We start from the raw sequence: 21,894 nt of genomic DNA, 5'->3' as shown, positions 1-21,894 counted from the left end.
AGATCTCTATTATTTATTAAAAATATAAATACAGCCCAAATTTCCATCAATGGATGAATGGATAAAGAAAATGTGGTGTATATATATACAATGGAGTGTTACTCGGCAACCAAAAAGAATGAAATCTTGTCATTTACAACTACGTGGATGGAACTGGAGGGTATTATGCTAAGCGAAATTAGTCAGAGAAAGACAAATATCATACGACTTCACTCAAATGAGGACATTAAGATACAAAACAGATGAACATAAGGGAAGGGAAGCAAAAATAATATAAAAACAGGGGAACAAAACATAAGAGACTCTTAAATATGGAGAACAAACAGAGAACTACTGGAGGGGTTGTGGGAAGGGGGATGAGCTAAATGGGTAAAGGGCACTAAGGAATCTAGCCCCGAAATCACTGTTGCACTATATGCTAACTAACTTGGATATAAATTTAAAAAATAAATTCAAAAATATATCTATCTGGGGCACCTGGGTGGCTCAGTCAGTTAAGCGTCCGACTTCAGCTCAGGTCATGATCTCGCGGTTCGTGAGTTCAGGCCCCGCATCGGGCTCTGTGCTGACAGCTCAGAGCCTGGAGCCTGTTTCCGATTCTGTGTCTCCCTCTCTCTCTCTGACCCTCCCCCATTCATGCTCTGTCTCTCTCTGTCTCTAAAATAAATAAACGTTTAATAAATAAATAAATAAATAAATAAATAAACAAACAAACAAACATAAAAAAAATCTTAAATAAAAAAAAGAATAGTATCTAAAATATACATATATATATACATATGTATATACATATGTATATGTATATATATATATATCTGGATTAGCAATCCCTATCATAATAACACCAGCATTCTTCACAAAGCTAGAACAAACAATCCTAAAATTTGTACAAAACCAGAAAATACCCCGAATAGCCAAAGCAATCCTGAAAAAGAAAACCAAAGCTGGAAGCATCACAATCCCGGACTTCAAGCTGTATTACAAAGCTGTAATCAAGACAGTATGGTACATGGAACAGAATAGAGAACCAGAAATGGACCCACAAACATATGGCCACCTAATCTTTGACAAACCAATGGAATAAAGACAGTCTCTTCAGCAAATGGTTATAGGGAAAACTGGACAGTGACATGCAGAAAAATGAACCTGGACCACTTTCTTACACCATACACAAACTCAAAATGGATGAAAGACCTAAACATAAGACAGGAAGCCATCAAAATCCTAGAGGAGAAAGCAGGCAAAAACCTCTTTGACCTTGGCCGCAGCAACTTCTTACTTGACATGTCTCCAGAGGCAAGGGAAGCAAAAGCAAAAGTAAACTACTGGGACCTCATCAAAATAAAAAGCTGCTGCACAGCAAAGGAAACAATCAGCAAAATTAAAAGGCAAACAATGGAATGGGAAAAGATACCTGCAAACAACACATCAGATAAATGGTTAGTATCTAAAATTTATAAAGAACTATCAAACTCAACACCCAAAAAACAAATAACCCAGTGAAGAAATGGGCAAAAGACATGAATAGACACTTCTCCAAAGAAGACATCCAGATGGCAAACCGACACATGAAAAGATGCTCAACATCACTCATCATCAGGAAATACAAATCAAGACCACAATGAGATACTACCTCACACCCTTCAGAATAGCTAAAATTAACAACTGAGTCAACAACTCAGTCAACAACAGAAGTTGACGAGGATGCAGAGAAAGAGGAACCCTTTTGCACTGCTGGTGGGAATGCAAACTGGTGTAGCCACTCTGGAAAACAGTATGGAGGTTCCTCAAAAAATTAAAAATAAAACTACCCTATGACCCAGCAATTGCACTACTAGGTATTTACCCAAAGGATACAGGTGTGCTGTTTCGAAGAAGCACAGCACTCCAATGTTTATAGCAGCACTATCGACAAAAGCCTAAGTATGAAAGAACCCAAATGTCCATCAATGGATGAATGCATAAAAAAGATTATATATATTATATAATACACACACACACACACACACACATATATACACAATATACACAATGGAATATTATTTGGCAATCAAAAGGAATGAAATCTTGCCACTTGCAACAACATGGATGGAACTAGAGGGTATTATGCTAAGCGATATTAGTCAGTCAGAGAAAGACAAATATCATACAACTTCACTCATATGAGGACTTGAAGATACGAAATGAACATAAGGGAAGGGAAGCAAAAATAATACAAAAACAGAGGGGGACAAAACATAACAGACTCAAATATAGAGAACAAACAGGGTTGCTAGAGGGATTGAGGGAGGGGGGATGGGCTAAATGGGTAAGGGGCATTAAGGAATCTACTCCTGAAATCATTGTTGCACTATATGCTAACTAACTTGGATATAAATTAAAAAATAATTAAAAAAACAAAAACAACAAAAAAAACCTGAAGCTTTGCTTAAAAAAATGTAAATTCCTGGACCTCACCCAAAACCCTGTAGCAAGTGATTCCTATGTACTTTAAAGTTTAAAAACCATGCGGTTTTCTTTTGTATGTGGTTATTTTTTTTTTATGATTTTATTTTTAAGTAATCTTTACACCCAATGTGGGATTGAATTTACAACCTCGAGATCAACAGTCACATGCTCCACCAATTGAACCAGCCAGGAACCCCTAAGAACCACTGTTTTGTTTTGTTTTTAATTGTAAAATCCATTTTATTTATTTTTTTAACTTTTTTATTTTTTAAAATTTACATCCAAATTAGTTAGCATATAGTGAAGCAATGATTTCAGGAGTAGATTCCTTAATGCCCCTTACCCATTTAGCCCATCCCCTCTCCCACAACCCCTCCAGCAACCCTCAGTTCATTCTCCATATGTACAAGTCTCTTCTGTTTTGTTCCCCTCCCTGTTTTTATATTATTTTTGTTTCCCTTCCCTTATGTTCATCTGTTTTGTGTCTTAAAGTCCTCATATGAGTGAAGTCATATGATTTTTGTCTTTCTCTGACTAATTTCACTTAGCATAATACCCTCCAGTTCCATCCACGTAGTTGCAAATGGCAAGATTTCATTCTTTTTGATTGCCGAGTAATACTCCATTGTATATATATGCACCATGTTTTCTTTATCCATTCATCCATTGATGGGACATTTGGGCTCTTTCCATGCTTTGGCTATTGTTGATAGTGCTGCTATAAACATGGGGGTGCATGTGTCCTTTTGAAACAGCACACCTGTATCCCTCGATAAATGCCTAATAGTGCAATTGCTGGGTCGTAGGGTGGTTCTATTTTTAGTTTTTTGAGGAACCTCCATACTGTTTTCCAGAGTGGCTGCACCAGCCTGCATTCCCACCTAACAAACACTGTTTTAAATTAAACTTACAGGTCCATGAAAAATACTAGGGTAGATAAATAAATACAAATTTATATTAAAATACAATTGTGAAAGTCAACTCAATAATCCTTTTGTGTACCACACATTTGATGATGATCCACTTAAATATTTATTCAGAGTATAGCTACCTTACTCAAGTATGGTCAATTTTAACTCCTAGTTTCATATTATGATACTGTATTCAGTTCAAAGTCAAAAGTAAACAACTATGGGGCACCTGTGTGGCTCAGTCGGTTAAGTGTCCAACTCTTGATGTCAGCTCAGGTCATGATCTCACAGTTTGTGGGATCAAGCCATGCATCAGGCTCTGCGCTGACAGCGCAGATCCTGCTTAGGATTCTCTCTCCCTCTCTCTCTGTCCCTTCCCCACTCGCACTCTCTCTTTCAAATTAAATAAACACTAAAATAAAATAATTTTTAAAAATTATTTTAAAAATTTAGAGAAAAAAGAAAAATAAAAAACTATAAATTATTCCAGATTATTCAAATCAAGATTCTCTCCTAGCAGTAAAAGTAATCAACAGTTAATTTCATTGCTCAACTGAGTGATAAAATACTCACATACTAAAAATAAAAATATACTTTTTAGTTTTCAATTTAAGAATTTACAACAGGGGCGCCTGGGTGGCTTGTTGGTTAAGCGTCCGACTTCAGCTCAGGTCATGATCTCATGGTCCGTGAGTTCGAGCCCCGCGTCAGGCTCTGTGCTGACAGCTCAGAGCCTGGAGCCTGTTTCAGATTCTGTGTCTCCCTCTCTCTCTGCTCCTCCCCTGTTCATGCTCTGTCTCTCTCTGTCTCAAAAATAAATAAACGTTAAAAAAAAAAAAAAAATTAAAAAAAAAAAAAAAGAATTTACAACAGTGACTACAGTTAATACTGTACTGCATATTTGAAAGTTGTTGAGAGTAAATCTTAAAAGTTCTCATTAAAAGAAAAAAAATTTTGTTAACTGTATAGTGACAGATGTTAATCAGACTTGTAATCACTTCACAATACATACAAATATTGCAACACAACATTACAGTATCTGAAGTTAATATGATGTTATAGGTCATTATACCTCAAAAACAAGAACAGAGGAAAAGATAATTTAAGTAAAGGTAAGCTACAGTTAACACTAATTTCTATTTTTTTTATACTAATTTCTAAAGTATGATTTTTTTAAGTCACTAATCTAACTTAAAAAAAAAAAAAAACAGAAATAAAACCCGTTGATGGGACCATATTTTTTTTAATGACTTTAAAAATCTCTGTGAGGGGTGCGTGGCTGGCTCAGTTGGTATTCAACTCTTGATCCCAGGGTTCTGAGTTCAAGCCCCACATTGAGCGTAGAACCTAATGAACCTAATTTTTAAAAATCTCTGTGATACACATATGTAGATATGTAGGTCACAAAATTACCTAATTTTGGTGGGGAGATGGGTTAAATAGGTGATTAAGGAGTGCACTTATCATGATGAGCACAGGGTGATATATAGGAGTGTTGAATTACTACATGGTACCTCTGAAACTAATACAACACTGTTACTAATTGGAATTAAAATAAAAACTTAAACACACATACACAGAAAACAAAAACAAAAACAAAATGACCTTATTTTAAAAAGACCAACCTTACCTCCTTCTGTTCCTAAAGTTCCTACTGTAATGTAAATTTTCTCTGGTTTGGGGAAGATTCTTTTTTTTTCTTTTTTTCTCTTTTTGGTGGAAGAAAGAAAACTATACTTACAAAGAAGGTTTCAGAATTGCCTATAGATTAAACAACATTTACCAAGATTTTAACTTTTATTTTGGGTAGAACCACAGACCTGGAGAAGTCTTGAAAAGTCACAGGGTTCAGCCTTAAGGCAAGCTCAGTGACTTTCGGTAAACCTATGAAAATGCAAGGGTTAAAATGTTTTTTCCTTAAAAATGTATTCACATTAAAATATGGTTATAACCCTTTATCAACTAGGTCTGGTAGTTCTATTATTTTATTTTACTTACTATCAAAAAATCTCACACATCTTTATTTAAAAAAATTTTTCTTTAACGTTTATTTATTTTTGAGAGACAGAGCACCAGTAGGGGAGGGGCAGAGAGAGAAAGGCAGACACAGAATCCAAAGCAGGCTCCAGGCTCTGAGCTGTCAGCACAGAGCCCGAGGCGGGGACCAAACCCATAAATCCGCAAGATCATGACCCGGGCTGAAGTTGGATGCTTAACTGACTGAGCCACCCAGGTGCCCCTCGCACCATCTTTATTTTAACTGAAAGCACTTCTGCTCAGTCTCTGCAGAGAGAAAAGAACTGGTCAGTATTTTGTCTTTATATAAATTGTTTGTAATTGGCAAAATAGAGTCTTGCCTTGTCTTTCTCTAGACAAAATAGTCTAATCCCTTTAACTTTTTCCTTATGAGGTAGAAGAACATTTTTCTGGTGAGTTTTGATTTCTTACTCCATGATTTACTCTTATCTGTTCAATTTACCCCAAAGTCTAAAGCTCTAGTCTCAATCAATTCTGTTAACTTTTTACTGACTCAAACCATATTCTCTCTTCCTATACCTCTCGTTTACCTAAGTCTACTTCATACACCCCTGGAAACCTGGTCTCCTTTCTCAAAAGTGCGTGGGAATTATTATGAGTAACACCAAAAACCCCACCAAAGCATATGTCAAGTAACATTCCAGATCCCACAAGTATTCCATAACCTGCTCTTTACCTCCAACATTAAGTACATTAAAATATAGCTACCGGGGCGCCTGCGTGGCTCAGTTGGTTAAGCATCTGACTTTGGCTCAGGTCATGCTCTCACTTTGAGCCCTGCAGGCTCTCTGCTGTCAGTACAGAGTTCACTTCAGATCCTCTGTCTCCCGCTCTCTCTCCCAAAATAATAAACTTTAAAAAATATATATATATATATGCATATATATATATGTATATAGCTGCCAAGTGGACTATAGTAAAAGACATACCTATTTACTTTATCTGTTAAAAAACAAAAAACCAAATACCTAAAAAGACAATGATCTGTAAACAATTCCATTATACAACATAATTTGCATCAACAGCTACCAAACAAAGCTTTTTCTAACTAAATCTAGGCCTAATTCTCATCACTCACCTTGTTTCAATGAGGTAAGCAGTATATGTTTCTTGCATGTTCATGGCATTTCTTCCAGTTCGCTTTTCTGCTTCTGAAACACTAATTTCTATCTTCTTCAACCCAAAATTATTTTCTGTCATCTGGACAAAAATGAATGGAAGAACAACAACAAAACCTTTAAGACAGTATTAAGAAAAAAAAAACTAACAGCTGTTACAAGCAAATCCATTACTGGTATATATTTCAAGCAAATTTCTTATTTTTTTTTTTTAAGTTTATTTATTTTGAGAGAGTGTGTGTGAATAGGGAAGGGGTAGAGAAAGAGGGAGAGAGAGAATCCCAAGCAGGCTCTGTGCTGTCACACAAATGTAAGATCATGACCTGAGCTGAAATCAAGAGTTGGGACTGAGCCACCCAGGCACCCCAAGTTTCTTACATTCCTTGAGTTGCTAGGGGTTGCTAAATGATAGCAGCAAATAATATACGTCTCATTAGCAGCATTTTGTAGCACATCAAACTTTTCCAAAGCTATTGTAACAAGTATCGCACATTTAATTATTAAAACATAGACATTTTGTGTAAGTGACCAAGAATAAATCAATATAGAAATGCCTACGAAGGTGCTCCTGGGTGTCTCAGTCAGTTAGGCATCCCATTCTCGATTCTGGCTCCAGTCATGATCTCACAGTCCTGAGATCAAGCCCTGTGTGGGGCTCCACAATAAATGTGGAGCCTGCTTGGGATTCTCTCTCTCCCCTATCCTGATTATACATGTGCGCTCTCTCTCTCTCTCTCTCTCTCTCTCAAAATAAACAAACATCTTTAAAAATGTCTAAGAAAAAAATCTAAAAACATTTTATATAAAGATAAATAATCCTCAATATTAATATCTAATTTTGGTTTTACCAAAGTCAAATCACTCTCTCAAAAAGAAAATACTATACATATGCCAAAAGGCATGATTTTCAATAGGCAGGTTAAATTTAAAAATTAAAAAACAAAACAAAACCAGAAGTTGTCTTATATTCAACTTTAAATTTGCCTAAACATTTTGGCAGTGGTTAAAAGGCTCCACTTGTGAGATAGCAGCAAGGTTTAAGAAGAGCAGACTCCTTTCACTTCCTGCTAAAACATGCCCAAGTCTATGCTAAAGAACCAAAAAGAATAAACACACCACTATTGCTTCAAAGGCTGTATGTGTGGAAAGTGTGCCACTGAAGAAAGTTCTTGAAAATACCAAAGTAACTCCAAGTCTAAACAAGGAAGATAAAGTGAGACCATGTGATAGTTGCTATGCTTTGGGGGTTTTCCACTTGCTCTCTCTCAAAGTTCAGAGGTGGGTTTTAATTAAAACTACTGCACTACATTATAACTGAGAGCAGTTTGTGAAGAAGAATGTGAAAAATTGACATGAATGGAGCCATTTTAAAAGGGAGCCAAGCAACCACTGCAGAGAAATTGCCTTATCCGTGTCTGTTTGAACTCAACCAAAACCTTTGGACTAGGCAAAACAGCAAATGTTTTAAGCAACTACTTGAGAAGCCAGCAGAACAGATACCCTGATCACAAGTTCAGAAGGTTATGGACTTTCCAAAGATAGAATCTGTAGTAAATCAATGTATAGCCAAGAGTTTAGCCTTTTTTTCCCCTTTTAACTCATGTAACTGCCCCCTGCCTTCTTTTTCCTTATAAGCCTCTTAATTTCACCCTAGAAGCAGGATACTATTTGGGTTTTCTACCTGAATCTGTATTCCTCAAATTACAATTCTCTGATTCCAAATAAACATTAGTTTGCCTTTTACTGTGGCTCTTTATTTTCAGGTTAACAAGAGACAGAAGTAGCCAGATGGATGCAACAAAACATAAAAGAAAAAACTACAGTAAAACCTGCAATGATAATTTATACAGAAAATTAAACCCATGTGCTATAAGGACAGAAAAAGCTATGTGATATTGCAAAAAATTAAATGATGAATAAATTTAGGAAATGCCCCCAAAATGCTGAATAAAAAATGCAGAAGGTAAAATGCTAAAAGAAGATAAAAAGGACAGAGAACTAAAAGCCAACCCAATGGAACCAATGGAATAGAATTATTAGTAAAAAAAAAACCAAAAAACAATAAAAAAAAAACAGAAGTCACTCAGTTGTCAAATAAGACTTTTTTAATATAATTTATTGTCAAGTTAACTAACATACAGTGTATATAGTGTGCTCTTGGTTTTGGGGGTAGATTGCCATGATACATCTCTGACATCCCAGTGCTCATCCCAACAAATGCCCTCTTCAATACCCATCACCCATCCCTGCCCCCATCAACCCTGTTTGTTCTCTGTATTTAAGAGTCTCTTATGGTTTGCCTCTCTCTGTTTGAAACTATTTTTCTCCTTCCCATGCCCCATGGTATTCTGTTAAGTTTCTCAAGTTCCACATGAGTGAAAAAACATAGGATATCTGCCTTTCTGTGACTGACTTATTTCACTTAGCGTAATACTCCCCAGTTCCATCCACATTGTTACAAATGGCAGGAAGACATTTTTAGTAAGTATAAGTTGTATGTTTAGCTACTAAAAGAAAAAATAAGAGATAGAAGGAAATACTTCAACCAAAAATTCAAAAAGTTACATAAGTACAAACCACTCAACATCAAGATTATGAAGCCATTGTTAGTTTAGATACATATTTATAAAAATCATAATTTGGGCCCATAGGTAAACACTATGATTTACCACCATCTACTCCAGTGAAAAATTCCCTCAATGCTGGAAGGACAGGACTAATAAAGCAAATTATCTCCCCAGCCAAAAAGATAATGCCTGTGAGTCATGAATTTACCCTCATGCCATCTGATTACATAGAAGGAAAAAAAATAAAAGAATAAAATCAGCTACCATAAAAACTAAAGAATGAAAACAGGAACACAACAATAACACCAGCAGGATTTGGTAGCTGATATAAAATTGCTAATCCTCTCAATAAAGCATAGAAGAGTGTCAAGATTAACAAAACCAGAAGCACAACTGTTAAAAGAATACATTCAAAAGATTCAGAGATGGACTTCTTGACTGGAAAATGAGCCCAGGGACATGTTTCAAACAAAGATTGAATAGTTTAGGTGTATTCAAAGCACACTGCTCATCAGGGTAAAGAATATAATTAAAGAGGGGTGCCTGGCTGGCTCAGTCGGAAGAGCATCCAACTCTTGATATCTGGGTTGTGACTTCAAGCCCCACATTGGATGTAGAGATTATTTAAATAAACTTAAAAAAAAAAAATTCAGGGGTGCCTGGTGGCTCAGTCACTTAAACATCCGACTCTTGATTTCAGCTGAGGTCATGATGTCACTGTTCAGGGGTTAAAGCCTCACATGAGGCTGAGACTGCTTGGAATTCTCTCTCTCTGCCCCGCCCCTGCTCAAGCTCATGCATGACTTTCTCTCTCTCCCTCAAAATAAATAAACTTAAAAAATTTTAAAAAGACTAAATAACTATCCAAATAATAATGTCACTATTAAATGTAGAAGACTAAATGTAGAAGATGGACATAGTTAAAAGGCTAATGAAATTCTTTATTTTCAACTTAAAGAATGAAAATGAATATAATCTATTTCAAGTTATTAAGATGTTGCAAACCACTGGGGTACCTGGGTGGTTCTGTCAGTTAAGCCTCTGACTTCAGCTCAGGTCATGATCTTACGATTTGTGAACTCAAGCCCCACATTGGGTTCTCTGCTGTCTGCACAGAGCCACTTTGGATCCTCTGTCCTCCCCTCTCTCTGCCCCTCCTTTGCTTGTGCGCTCGCTTGCACTCTCTCTCTCTCTCAAAAATAAACATTTTTTAAAAAACTTAAAATGTTGCAAACCATTAAGAAATAGTAAAAGCATAAAAGCAGATAAAAATGACAAAAAGAACAATAAGAAACTATTAATTCAAGAAATATTTCTTGAGTATTTACAATGCCAGTCATTAGGGATAGAAAGATAGCTGAAATAAGGTGCCTGACACTTGAGGAGTTCACTGACTCCATGGGAATTCTCAACCCAACCGGCACAGTGATGCTCTTTAAGATTAAAGACAAGATGAAAGCTAACCTTAATATAACTTTTAGGGTTATAGGTGAAAAGAGTTAGTGTTTAAAGCATTTGACTTGTTTAATCTTATTTAAATCACACACAAAAGAAAATATATTACGTTTACTATCATATTGAAAATTACAGGAGAAAGATAAAACAGGCAACAACAACAAAACAGGCAGATTGAGACAAACATGAAAGTAATCAGAAAAGAAACAATGCACAGAAAGAAAAATAAAATATATTTGGCCAAATAGAAGAAAAATAATAATCATCAATATAATTTACAAGAAAAAAGAGAGGCACCTGGGTGGCTCAGTTGGTTAAGCATCCAACTTTGGCTCAGGTCATGATCTCCTGGTTCATGGGTTTGAGCCCTGCATCAGGCTCTGTGCTGACAGCTCGGAGTCTGGAGCCTACTTTGGATTCTGTGTCTCCCTCTCTCTGCCCCTTGCCTGCTCTGTCTCTCTCTCTCTTTCAAAAGTAAATAAACATTAAAAAGAAAAACTAAAAAAAAGAAAAGAAAAGAAAAAGAAACAGCAAACAAAATCTTTCCCAGATCCACACTGAAAGGTATGTGGTCCATGTGTAACGAACATCCCAACAAGACTAAAGCAGAAAAACAAGAAACAAGACTCCTACAAAAGAATAAGTATCAAATTTGCCTTAGATTTCACAATAAATTCCAAATGACACAGGAACATCATGCATAGAACATGCTTGAAATATTTAAACATACTAGATACTGTTCCTTCAAAAATACTTAACCCCAGCAAGATTTTTTGTAGAAACTGATAAACCATTCCTAAAATTTATATGGAAATACAAAAGACTTAGAATAGCCAAAACAATTTTGAACAAGTTGCAGGACCCAGTTTCAAAACTTACTAAAAAGTGAAAGTAATCAAGACAGTGTGGTACTGGCAGAAAAAGAGATCAAAGGAATGGAACTGAGAATCCAGAAATAAACCCTTACATTTAAGGTCCACTGATTTTTTTTTTTTTTTTTTTAAGACACACCCAGGCAAATCAATAGGGAATGGAGAGGTCTTTTCAACATGTAGTGCTGGGACTACGAAATGTCCACATGCCAAAAAAAGATTTACACCCTTTACTCACACACACCATGCACAGAAATGAACTGAAATGGCCCAGATAAAAGAGCTAAAACTGAAATTTCTGGAAGAAAACACAGGAGAAAAATCTTTGTGATTTGGGGATACACAAAAAGTCCTTAGGTATAATACCAAAATCATAATCCATAAAAGAAAAAAGTGATATACTAGATCTCATCAAAACTAAAAACTTTTACTCTTCAAAAGACACCATAGTGCTTGCTTCGGCAGCACTTATACTGAAAGACACCATAAAAAAGGGTGCCTCGCTGGCTCAGTAGGTAGAACATGTGGCTCTTGATCTTGGGGGTTGTAAGTTCAAGCCCCACATTGCAGGTGGAGATTACTTAAAACGAAAATGGTTAGAGTGGCAAAGGTTATATGTACTTTACCCCAATTAAAAAAAAAAAAAAAAGACCATAAAGAAAAAAAAGATAGGGGCGCCTGGGTGGCGCAGTCGGTTAAGCGTCCGACTTCAGCCAGGTCACGATCTCGCGGTCCGTGAGTTCGAGCCCCGCGTCAGGCTCTGGGCTGATGGCTCGGAGCCTGGAGCCTGTTTCCGATTCTGTGTCTCCCTCTCTCTCTGACCCTCCCCCGTTCATGCTCTGTCTCTCTCTGTCCCAAAAATAAATAAAAAAAAAAAAAAAAAAAAAAAAGTTGAAAAAAAAAAAAAGTTGAAAAAAAAAAAAAAAAAAGAAAGAAAAAAAAGATAAAATACAAATGGGGGAAGAACCTGTAAATCATATAATCAGATAAAAGACTTGTATCGAGATCATCTAGAAGCATGTTGCTGGCTCAGTCAGTAGGGCAAGCAATTCTTGCTCTCAGGGTTGTGAGTTTGAGCTCCATGTTGTATGCAGAGATTACTGAAAAAAATGAACTTAAAAAAAAAAAAAAAACCATAAACTGATCACATAACCAAATAATCACACCCCCTACAAATCTAACTCAGAGAAATGTAAACATATGTCCACACAAAGACTTACATACAAGTGTTCACAGCAATATCTATAATAGCTAAAATAAACTACAATGTCCATAAAATGGTGAATAGATTTAAAAAAAATGTGATATATCCATACAATCAAATATTATTCAGTAATAAAAAAGGAACTACTAATATATGCTATATAACATGGTTGAACCTCAAAAACACTCTAAGCCAGGCTCAAAAGACAATAGATTGTACAATTCCATTTGTATGAAATATCCCAAAAAACAAATTTATATAGAAAGTAGACAGCTACTTTCCTACTAACACCTACAGCTAAGGTTGTGAAGGGAGATTAACTACAAAGGAAAGAGAGAATTTGGGGGAATGACTGAAATGTTCTAAAACTGGATTATAGTGATGGTTGCACAACTCTCTAAATTCCCTAAAAATAACTGAATTATATATTCATATATTCATAATCATAACTGAATTATATATTCATAATCATAATCATGTAAACAGTTTGAGGATCAGCCAGGCACCCCTCACACTGAAAGTTTTGGGAATGAGATGAGGGACTATAATGGCAGTTCAGTGGCTCAGTCAGTTAAGCATCTGACTCTTGGTCTCAGCTCAGGTCAAGATCTCACGGTTCATGAGACAGAACTCAGAGTCGGGCTCTGACAGCACAGAGTCTGTTTGGGATTCTCCCTCTCTCTGACCCTCTCCCGTATGCATGTGTTCACACATGCATGCTCTCTCTGCCTCTCAAAATAAATAAATAAATCTTAAAATACTTCATGGGAAAAAAGGATCTTCATACTGTACTTGCTTATAAATTTGATACCATTTTTATAAATGAGACTATTTCAAAAGATTTTTACATAGTCTTTACATTTACAAAAGTAATTTTAGTTTGTTATGTTTGAGAGAAGGAAAAAAACAAAGATACATGCCTTCCAAATCATTACTGAGGATAAAACCAAAGAATTATTGCCCACAAAGGAAAACCAAAAATAGAAACCAAAATAAGAAAGCATAAAACCTCACAGAAGAAAATCAACTAAAAATAAAGCCAGTTAGGACAATGCAAATGTTTTAAATTCCCTACGGTAAACAAGAGAAAGTTTAACACATAACACAAGGCATAAAAATTATAACATGGACAAACACAAATACAAATAAACTGAAATCAAAAGAAATCAGTGTAGCATCAGCCAAAGCAGATAATCAAGAAAACATAAAACAGGAAATCAGGGGGGGGGGGGGGGAAAGTTTGTAATTAGAAGAGCCAAGGATCAATTCACCCTCAGATTAGTAGCCAGTTTGCCAGAATCTGAGTTTTTAAATCTCTCTGCCTCAGTTTCCTCATCTGTAAAATGAGGATGAGAGTACTGACCTCATAACATTATTGGGAACATTTAATGAGTGAATGCAGGTAGAGTGTTCTAAAAGTTGCCTGGTGTAGCAAGAGCTCAAGTATTACCTACCACTTATTATTTGTAGGTTTAAGTTTTCTCTTACTATGAAACTAATACAGGTTTAATGTATAAACATTGAAAAGTATAGAAAAAGTTAAATAGAAATCACACACATCCCACAACCCAGCACTAACCATGCTGACGTACCATTCCTGGGCTACTTTCTTACAATCTTTTTTTCCAAGTGTGATGCTACTGTGTTACTGAAACAGGTCAAAGATCTGAAATTTAAGAACTACCCATTGAACTGACTTTCCTCAGGGGATATGTCTACAATAGTCAAAAGTAGCAGGTATTACGTTAAAAATAATGTATTTAACTTAGGCCTAAGAGCAAAGCTTACTTCAGTTGTAGATAAGAAAAACTTAGTTATAATACATTATGCTTTTTAAATAGCATAGAAAATATGCTTATCTATAAAAATATGCTTTTTATCTATAAAAATATATATTTTTTAAATTAACAGTGATTCAGAACACATTAATTCTTACTTAAAATATGTAAGTCTGAACAGTTTTCCAAACTGAGTCAGAACATATTCACAGTTCATGAAATCAATTTGGTGGTTTGTGACCAACATTTCTTTTTAAAAATAAATAACTGGGGCACCAGGATACCTCAGTCAGTTGAGCATCAGACTCTTGATTTCGGCTCAGGTCATGATCCCCACATCGGGCTCCACATTAGCAATGTAGAGCCTGCTTGGGATTCTCTCGCACACACTCTCTCAACTGCTCTCCCCCACTTGTGCTCACATTCTTTCTCTCACTCTTGCACTCTCCTTCTAGCGGTGCCCGCATGGCACAGTCGGTTAGGTATCCGACTTTGGCTCAGGTCATGATCTCACAGTCTGTGATTCAAGCACTGAATCAGGCTCTGTGCTGACAGCTCAGTCTGGAGCCTGCTTCAGACTGTCTCCCTCTCTCCCTCTCCCTCCCTCTCAAAAATAAATAAACATTAAAATAAATAAACAAACAAACCTAAAAAAAAAAAAAAAAAAGAATAGGGGCACCTGGGTGGCTGAAGTTGGTTAAAGGTATGACTTCAGCTCAGGTCATAATCTCACAGCTTGTGAATTCAAGCTCTGCATCAGGCTCTCTGCTGTCAGCACAGATCCTCCCTCTCTCTCTCTGCCCCTCCTCCATTCTCTCTAAAAAATAAATAGGGGCGCCGCTCAGTCGGTTGAGCATCGGACTTTGGCTCAGGTCACGACCTCAACAGCTCGCAAGTTCGATCCCCCTCCCGTTGGGCTCTGTGTTGACAGCTCAGAGCCTGGAGTCTGCTTCAGATTCTGGGTCCCTCTCTCTCTCTGTCCTTCCCCTGCTCCCACTCTCTCTCAAAAATAAACATTAAAATAATAAATAAGCATTAAAAAAAATAGAAGAATGTCAGAGAGTACTATATGAAGTAATGATTAAGTATTGTTTCCTGAACAATTATGTATTAAAGGATATGTATGCTGATTAGGATGTAGAAAATGTATTTTGTACTGTGAGTCACCCTTGAAAAACTAACTCTGAGAGCTGCTGAGGTAGAAAATGAGGAAAGATTCTGCAGTGTGATTTAATCATCTGCTGCTAAACTGATACATTCTGTAACTACCCCTGTACATTTTCTTTTCCTTTTTCATGTTATTCTCACCCACACATGCCTCAAACCTTGCTCACAGTACCAGCCTATTGCACTCAGTTCTTTGCTGCCAATCAGCGAAGGTGTCACGGGATACAGCGATTGCTAAGCAAGAAGCACAAGTTGCACAAGAACTCTTTGCACTCACCAGCACTCCCAGGCCTAAAGCATGCTCCTTAAAAAAAAAAAAAAAAAAAATCACTCATGACTCCCTCAGGCAATGATTTTTCTCTGGACAAACACTGTTAACTATCAACTCAATGGAATCTTCCAGACTAAAAAGAAGTTCTCCTACTTCCCATTCCCTTGCTATTTCATCTCTCTTCTGCCAGGACTAATTGCTACTTTCTTGGAGATTGGATTCCTCTCTCATTTTTCCATCTTCTAAATTATTTTAAATAGAACTGGCAGTACTTTAAAAAAAAAAAAAAAAAGCCCTCTTCCTTACAGGGAACAAAAGTATGAAAGGAAAAAAAAAGAAAACTTCTAAATAAACAATGGAAAGGAGGAGGATTGAAGACTCACAGAAAGAAAAAGAAGAGACTACAGAAGAGTTGATAGCAGAATTTAAAGAATCCTGGTTAGTGATGTTTGAAACCAAAGGAGATTTGAGACTCAAGCAGTGCTTGTTTCTATTACCCACAGGTGTAGGGCAACTGGTACAATTACTCTCAGCCCAAACCTGCAGTCAAAAATAAGGCTGATGGGGCACCTGGGTGGCTCAGTCAGTTAAGCATCTGACTTTGGCTCAGGTCATGATCTCATGGTTCATGAGTTTGAGCCCTGTGCTGGGGCTTGGGATTCTCTCCCTCTTTCTCCCTCTCTCTCTACCCTTCCCCCCCACCCCAATAAAAATTAAAAATCTTAAAAAAGGCTAAGATAAGGCAAGCTTTCTGCATCTCCACACACCATCTGCATACATATTTTTGTGGTGAAAAATTGCTTGATAAATCAACACATCTTTTGCACCTTTTTTCTTAATATTGTAACTAAAAGATTTAAAGTACAGTATTGGAGAAATTAACAAGTCTATTTTTAACTTTTTTTTTTTTTTCTTTTTTGGAATGAAGCAGCATGGCTTGCTGGAAAGAGCACTGATTTCCTAGCCAGGAGGACCTGGGCTCAGATTCCAGCCATACCAGTGACTAGCTTGTGACCTTGGTGAAATTACTTCTCTCTGAAGCTATGCTTCCCCATCTTTATCTGTCTTTCGGGGGTAACTTACAGAATTAAATAAAAAGTAGAGCTTACTGTGCATAGCACCCACAAACAACAAATCTTTCTGCTCAGACCACATTCCTATTAATAACAGTAACAACGTGGCTATGGTTATTGCAATACTTCTCAACTGGAAGTGGACGGGAGAAGAGAGGATAGAAAGAGGGAAAAGTGAGTAGATGACCCTCTAAGGAAGGACTTGGGAGTTCTGTCAGGGAGGGGACAACGTACAGAGTATATGTGAATGTTTATGTTTAAACTCCTGATTCTGAAATGTTTGATTCTGAAAATATCTGTCCAAATGACCTGTGTCTCTAGAATTACTAAATTAGGGAGCTGCTTGAAGAAACCCCATAAGTTCAGTCACTAATGAATGGTATATTTACAAACATTTTCCTAAAATGTCAGGTAATACAACTTTTACTATACGATATCATCTTTGGGTTTTCAAATATCTCAAACTTAATATACATAAGTTTTTTTTTTTTTATATATATTTTTTTAAACGTTTTTTATTTATTTTTGGGACAGAGAGAGACAGAGCATGAACGGGGGAGGGGCAGAGAGAGAGGGAGACACAGAATCGGAAACAGGCTCCAGGCCCCGAGCCATCAGCCCAGAGCCTGACGCGGGGCTCGAACTCACGGACCGCGAGATCGTGACCTGGCTGAAGTCGGACGCTCAACCGACTGCGCCACCCAGGCGCCCCTAAATTTTTTTTTTTTAACACTTACTTATTTTTGAGACAGAGAGAGACAGAGAGAGACAGAGCATGAACGGGGGAGGGGCAGAGAGAGAGGGAGACACAGAATCGGAAGCAGGCTCCAGGCTCTGAGCCATAGTCCCAGAGCCCGACGCGGGGCTTGAACTCACGGAGTGTGAGATCATGACCTGAGCTGAAGTCGGACGCTTAACCGACTGAGCCACCCAGGCGCCCCAATATACATAAGTTTTAATGAGGTGTTTATAATCACTTCTAAATTAAGATAAATGGATTTTATACTATAGTTGTGACTTCACATTAATCATCTAAAGGCTTTCACAAAAAAATTATCCAAAAAAATTTTTTTCAAGATTTTTTTAAACTAATTTCTACACCCAACCTGAGACTCAAACTTACAATCCTGAGATCAAGAGTCGCATGCTCTACCAACTGTGCCAACCAGGTGCCCCACCAAAATTTTATCATTATAATTAAAATTAAACTCATGATGTTTTGTTGTTGCCAACAAAAGGTAGGATTCTTGCCTTTTGAAATAATCTAAAATTGCTTTAACACATATCCATGAGATTGGCAACTACTTGAAGATCTAAAAATATTAAGTGTTGATAAAGACAGAAAGCAATTTGGCATCACCTACTAGGGTTGAATATGCTAATACCCTACAATCCAGCAACCCCACACCTAAATTTATATTAGACATTTGCACCAAGAGATATGTAAGAAAAAATTAACGATAGTAATTTTTTAGAAATAGCAAGAACCTTGTAGCCATCCCAAAATCTGTAAACACAAGAAGAAATAACTGTAGAGGGGCACCTGGGTGGCTCAGTCAGTTGAGCGTCCAGCTTCAGCTCAGGTCATGATCTCACCGGTCGTGAGTTCAAGCCCCGCATCAGGCTCTGTACTGACAGCTCTGAGCCTGGAGCCTGCTTCAGATTCTGTGTCCCCCTCTCTCTCCGCCCCACCCCTGTTTGTGCTCTGTCTCTCGCTGTCTTCAAAAATGAATAAACAAAAAAAATTAATAACTGTAGAATATCTATGAAATGGCATACTATATGGGGAACCTGGTTGGCTCAGTAATTGAGCATCTGACTCTTGATTTACGCTCAGATCATGACCCCAGGGTTGTGGGTCTGAGCCCCTCGTCAGACTCTGAGCTGAGCATGGAGCCTGCTTAAGAATATTTCTCCCTCATCTATATTTATATTTATATAAATGAAATGGCAGACTATAAAGACACCAATATAAATGAACTAAGCCACATTTTGGAATCCCAAAAACATATTGAGCAAAGAGAGGAAGTAACAGTAAAATTATGTCACTTATGTAAATTTCAAAGTCAGGTAAAACTAAACATTATACTGTTTAGGAATGTATGTGGTGAGATTATAAGCAAAAGAACTATTAATACAAAATGCAGAATACAGGCTACCTCTGTGGTGGAGGGAGTGAGCTGTAACAAGAGAACATATGAGGGCTTCAATTATTTTGTGATATAATTATTTTGTGAAATCGTCTCTGTACTAATGATATACTTCACAATAAAAGTTGTTTTGTTTTGATTTGTTTATAAGAGGAAACACAAAAACTAAGTCACAAGTGGGGACCTGCATAACGAGCAAATCAGGTGTTCCTGGATGGTTCAGATGGTTGAGCCTCCGACTCAATTTCAGCTCAGGTCAAGATTCTCTCTCTCTCCCCCTCTGGCCATCCCCTGCTCACGTGCACACTCCCTCTCCCTCTCTTTCAAAAACAAAACAAAACAAAAAAAAAACCCAAAAAACTCTTTTTAATGTTTATTTTTGAGAGACAGAGAGACACAGAGCATGAGTAGGAGAGGGGGAGAGAGAGAGAGAGGGAGGGAGACACAGAATCCGAAGCTGTCAGCACAGAGCTGGACATGGGGCTTGAACTCATGAACCGTGAGATCATGACCTGAGCCGAAGTTGGATGCTTAACTGACTGAGCCACCCAGGTGCCCTAAAAAAAAAAAAAAAAAAAAAAAAAATTAAAGCAAATAATGTAAGAGCCAAGGTTTCAAACTACAGAATACACACACTTCTCTCACATTTAATATGAGATCCTGACTTTTCCACAAATAATTCTACATTTTGGAAAAAAAATAAATGAAAAACTTAAAACTCGCCCAAAAAAGTCCTCATGCTACCTTATATTTCTCAACATTTCCCTAAGAAGGAGAAACCGTCCTGTGAAGTTCTGGGTATCAGGTCTCTAAAGAGGCTAGAGACTTTCTAGTTACATTCAGCAAACAGCTTTAACTTTTCGTTATCCATACGCCAGAAGGATGGGCAGTTCTATATTAGCACTGACACCTGTTCCAGAAAAAAAAGCAAACTGATGATTAATGCACACTCTTGGATAGAATGGTCTCACGTGGAGCGCTAGTTTCTGGAATGCTTCAGTTTAACCGGTCTACCTATCTTGCATTATGCGTGGAAACACTTCGGAATGAAAGCAATTACAACTACAAGATGTTGCATTTTCTCCTCTCCTCAGGTGATGAAAATCACTCATTACCAGGGGCTTCACAAAGCAAATACATGGGATATAAATGATAAAACGTCAACTGGAAAATATGGCACTGCCTCCAAACGAAGAAACTGCAGACGAATAAGGAGTTAAAATTTTTTTTTTATTTGTACCTTTTCTTGAATCCGACACCTTCTTCAATTTCCTGATGGTGGCACCAAGCCGACAACCCTTTATAACCTCCAACTATTTGGTCAAGCCCCCCATTCCTTTCTTTCAACGCCACTGCCCACTCACCACGACGCCTCCGTTCGCACAACCCCTCACCAGAATGTCAAGAACAACAGCGTTCGTCTTCAGGTCCCAACCTCCAGGTCCCCCGACCTCTGAACACCGCACCCGTTCCAGCCTGGCAGGTTCCGGGCTCCGACCTCCATGCCCCCGGGACCGCACCCACACATCTCCTCCGCTCCCCTCACCGCAGCCGCCTTCTCCGCCCTTCCCTCAGTCCCGCTGCCCCAGGCGGTCGCCCCTCCCCAGAACCCCCTTTTCCACTGAGCCTCTCCCTCAATGCACCTGTGGCTCGGCCCTTCCACCCTGCTGTCCCCTCACCGCGACGCCCCCCCCCCCCCCGGACAAGTCCCCCGGCCCTCGCCAGCCCAGCCCAGCCCGGCCCGCTAGGCCCGGACACCAGGCCCTGCGGCCTCGGCTGCCCCTTCTCCTCACCGTGCCGTCCCCGGGGACCTCGTCTCGGGAACCCTCTGCTTCCTCACCGACCGCGGCCTGCAGCCCCGCGTCGGTGTGGCCCAGTGGCTCTAGGGGAGCCGGCTGCCACTGCCGCTCGAGATCCGGAGGTGCCTGCTCCATGACTGCAGTTTGGCGCGGCAGACCCAGTGCGCTTGCGCCGCCGCGCAGCGCGCCCCGCCCCCTTTTCCCGCCCGGGCGGCAGCGCCCGGCCCTCCTTCCCTAGCCTGGGCCGCCGCTCCCAGAGCCCCTTTCCTTGCTTACGCTGCCGCGCGTGGAGCCCGTTCCCCTGGCTGGGTCAGCGGCGGCTGAGACCCACAGAGCTCCCTTGCCTGTGGCTGAGGCGGAAAGGCGCGCCTGCCTAGGTACTGGCCACCGCTGCTAAGCTGGGATACGCAGAAACCCGGGAGAACTGATGGAGGGAGAGAAGGGGAAAAAAGGGGAAGGTGAAGACCAAAGTAGACATGGGAACCATTCCGATTGGTGATCACCTAGAGAAAAATTGAAACACAAAAGAAATCGGAGGCCGCAGTCTGACCTCGCTCTCGGCCTCTGACTTGCCTGCCCTGTAGGTTCCATTTTTTTACCCGGAAAGATCAGAGAGGCGCAAATTAAAAACTTTTAGCGGGTCCAGTAACACATTTAGCAAAAGGTAGCACATGCAAGTTTTTGAGAGAAGTGAAGAAGTGAAGCATTTGGCTGAAGCGGTGTTTGAAATCCGTTGCGTTTCTGATCCGGAGAAACCCAGAGATTTCTGATCATTTTCTACAAACAGACTTTAATGAATTTTCGGAACCCGCTTCCTTGATAAGCATTCACTATGGTAACCTGATGGGAAATGCTCACTGGGTGTATCAGGATGTGGTAGTTGGCCGTTCCTTATATGCAGTCTGGTCATCAGTTTTTCCATGACACAAACCTCATTCTGCCCAAATACCTAGCTGTTCCAAGTTGTGACACACAATGTGCTCTTCCTGGATTGCATTCTCTGCCCACCCCACCCCCACCACAACTGGTGAATTTCCCATTCAT

At 38.7% G+C, this 21,894-nt stretch overlaps 1 protein-coding gene across 2 annotated transcripts in view; it reads right to left on the bottom strand.

Moving 5' to 3' along the window:
- Positions 1 to 21,028, bottom strand: part of SNX4 (sorting nexin 4) — a 71,232-nt gene extending 50,204 nt beyond the window's left edge. Inside the window, exons 1-3 of one of the 2 annotated variants that reach the window (XM_058731077.1) lie at positions 20,845 to 21,028; positions 15,835 to 15,861; positions 6,475 to 6,596 (exon numbers count right to left, since the gene is read on the bottom strand). In XM_058731077.1, coding sequence (XP_058587060.1) covers positions 6,475 to 6,596; positions 15,835 to 15,861; positions 20,845 to 20,985 — 290 coding nt within the window. In that variant the 5' untranslated portion in view covers positions 20,986 to 21,028. The remainder of the gene's footprint in view (positions 1 to 6,474; positions 6,597 to 15,834; positions 15,862 to 20,844) is intronic. The other variant, XM_058731078.1, reaches the window with a different exon arrangement.
- Positions 21,029 to 21,894: the final 866 nt, after the last annotated feature.

The sequence above is a fragment of the Neofelis nebulosa genome, chromosome 5 (assembly GCF_028018385.1).
Source record: "Neofelis nebulosa isolate mNeoNeb1 chromosome 5, mNeoNeb1.pri, whole genome shotgun sequence".
NCBI classification, from domain to species: Eukaryota; Metazoa; Chordata; class Mammalia; order Carnivora; family Felidae; genus Neofelis; species Neofelis nebulosa.
The sequence above is the reverse complement of the archived record's forward strand: the minus strand, read 5'-3'. Positions and strand labels throughout refer to the sequence as shown.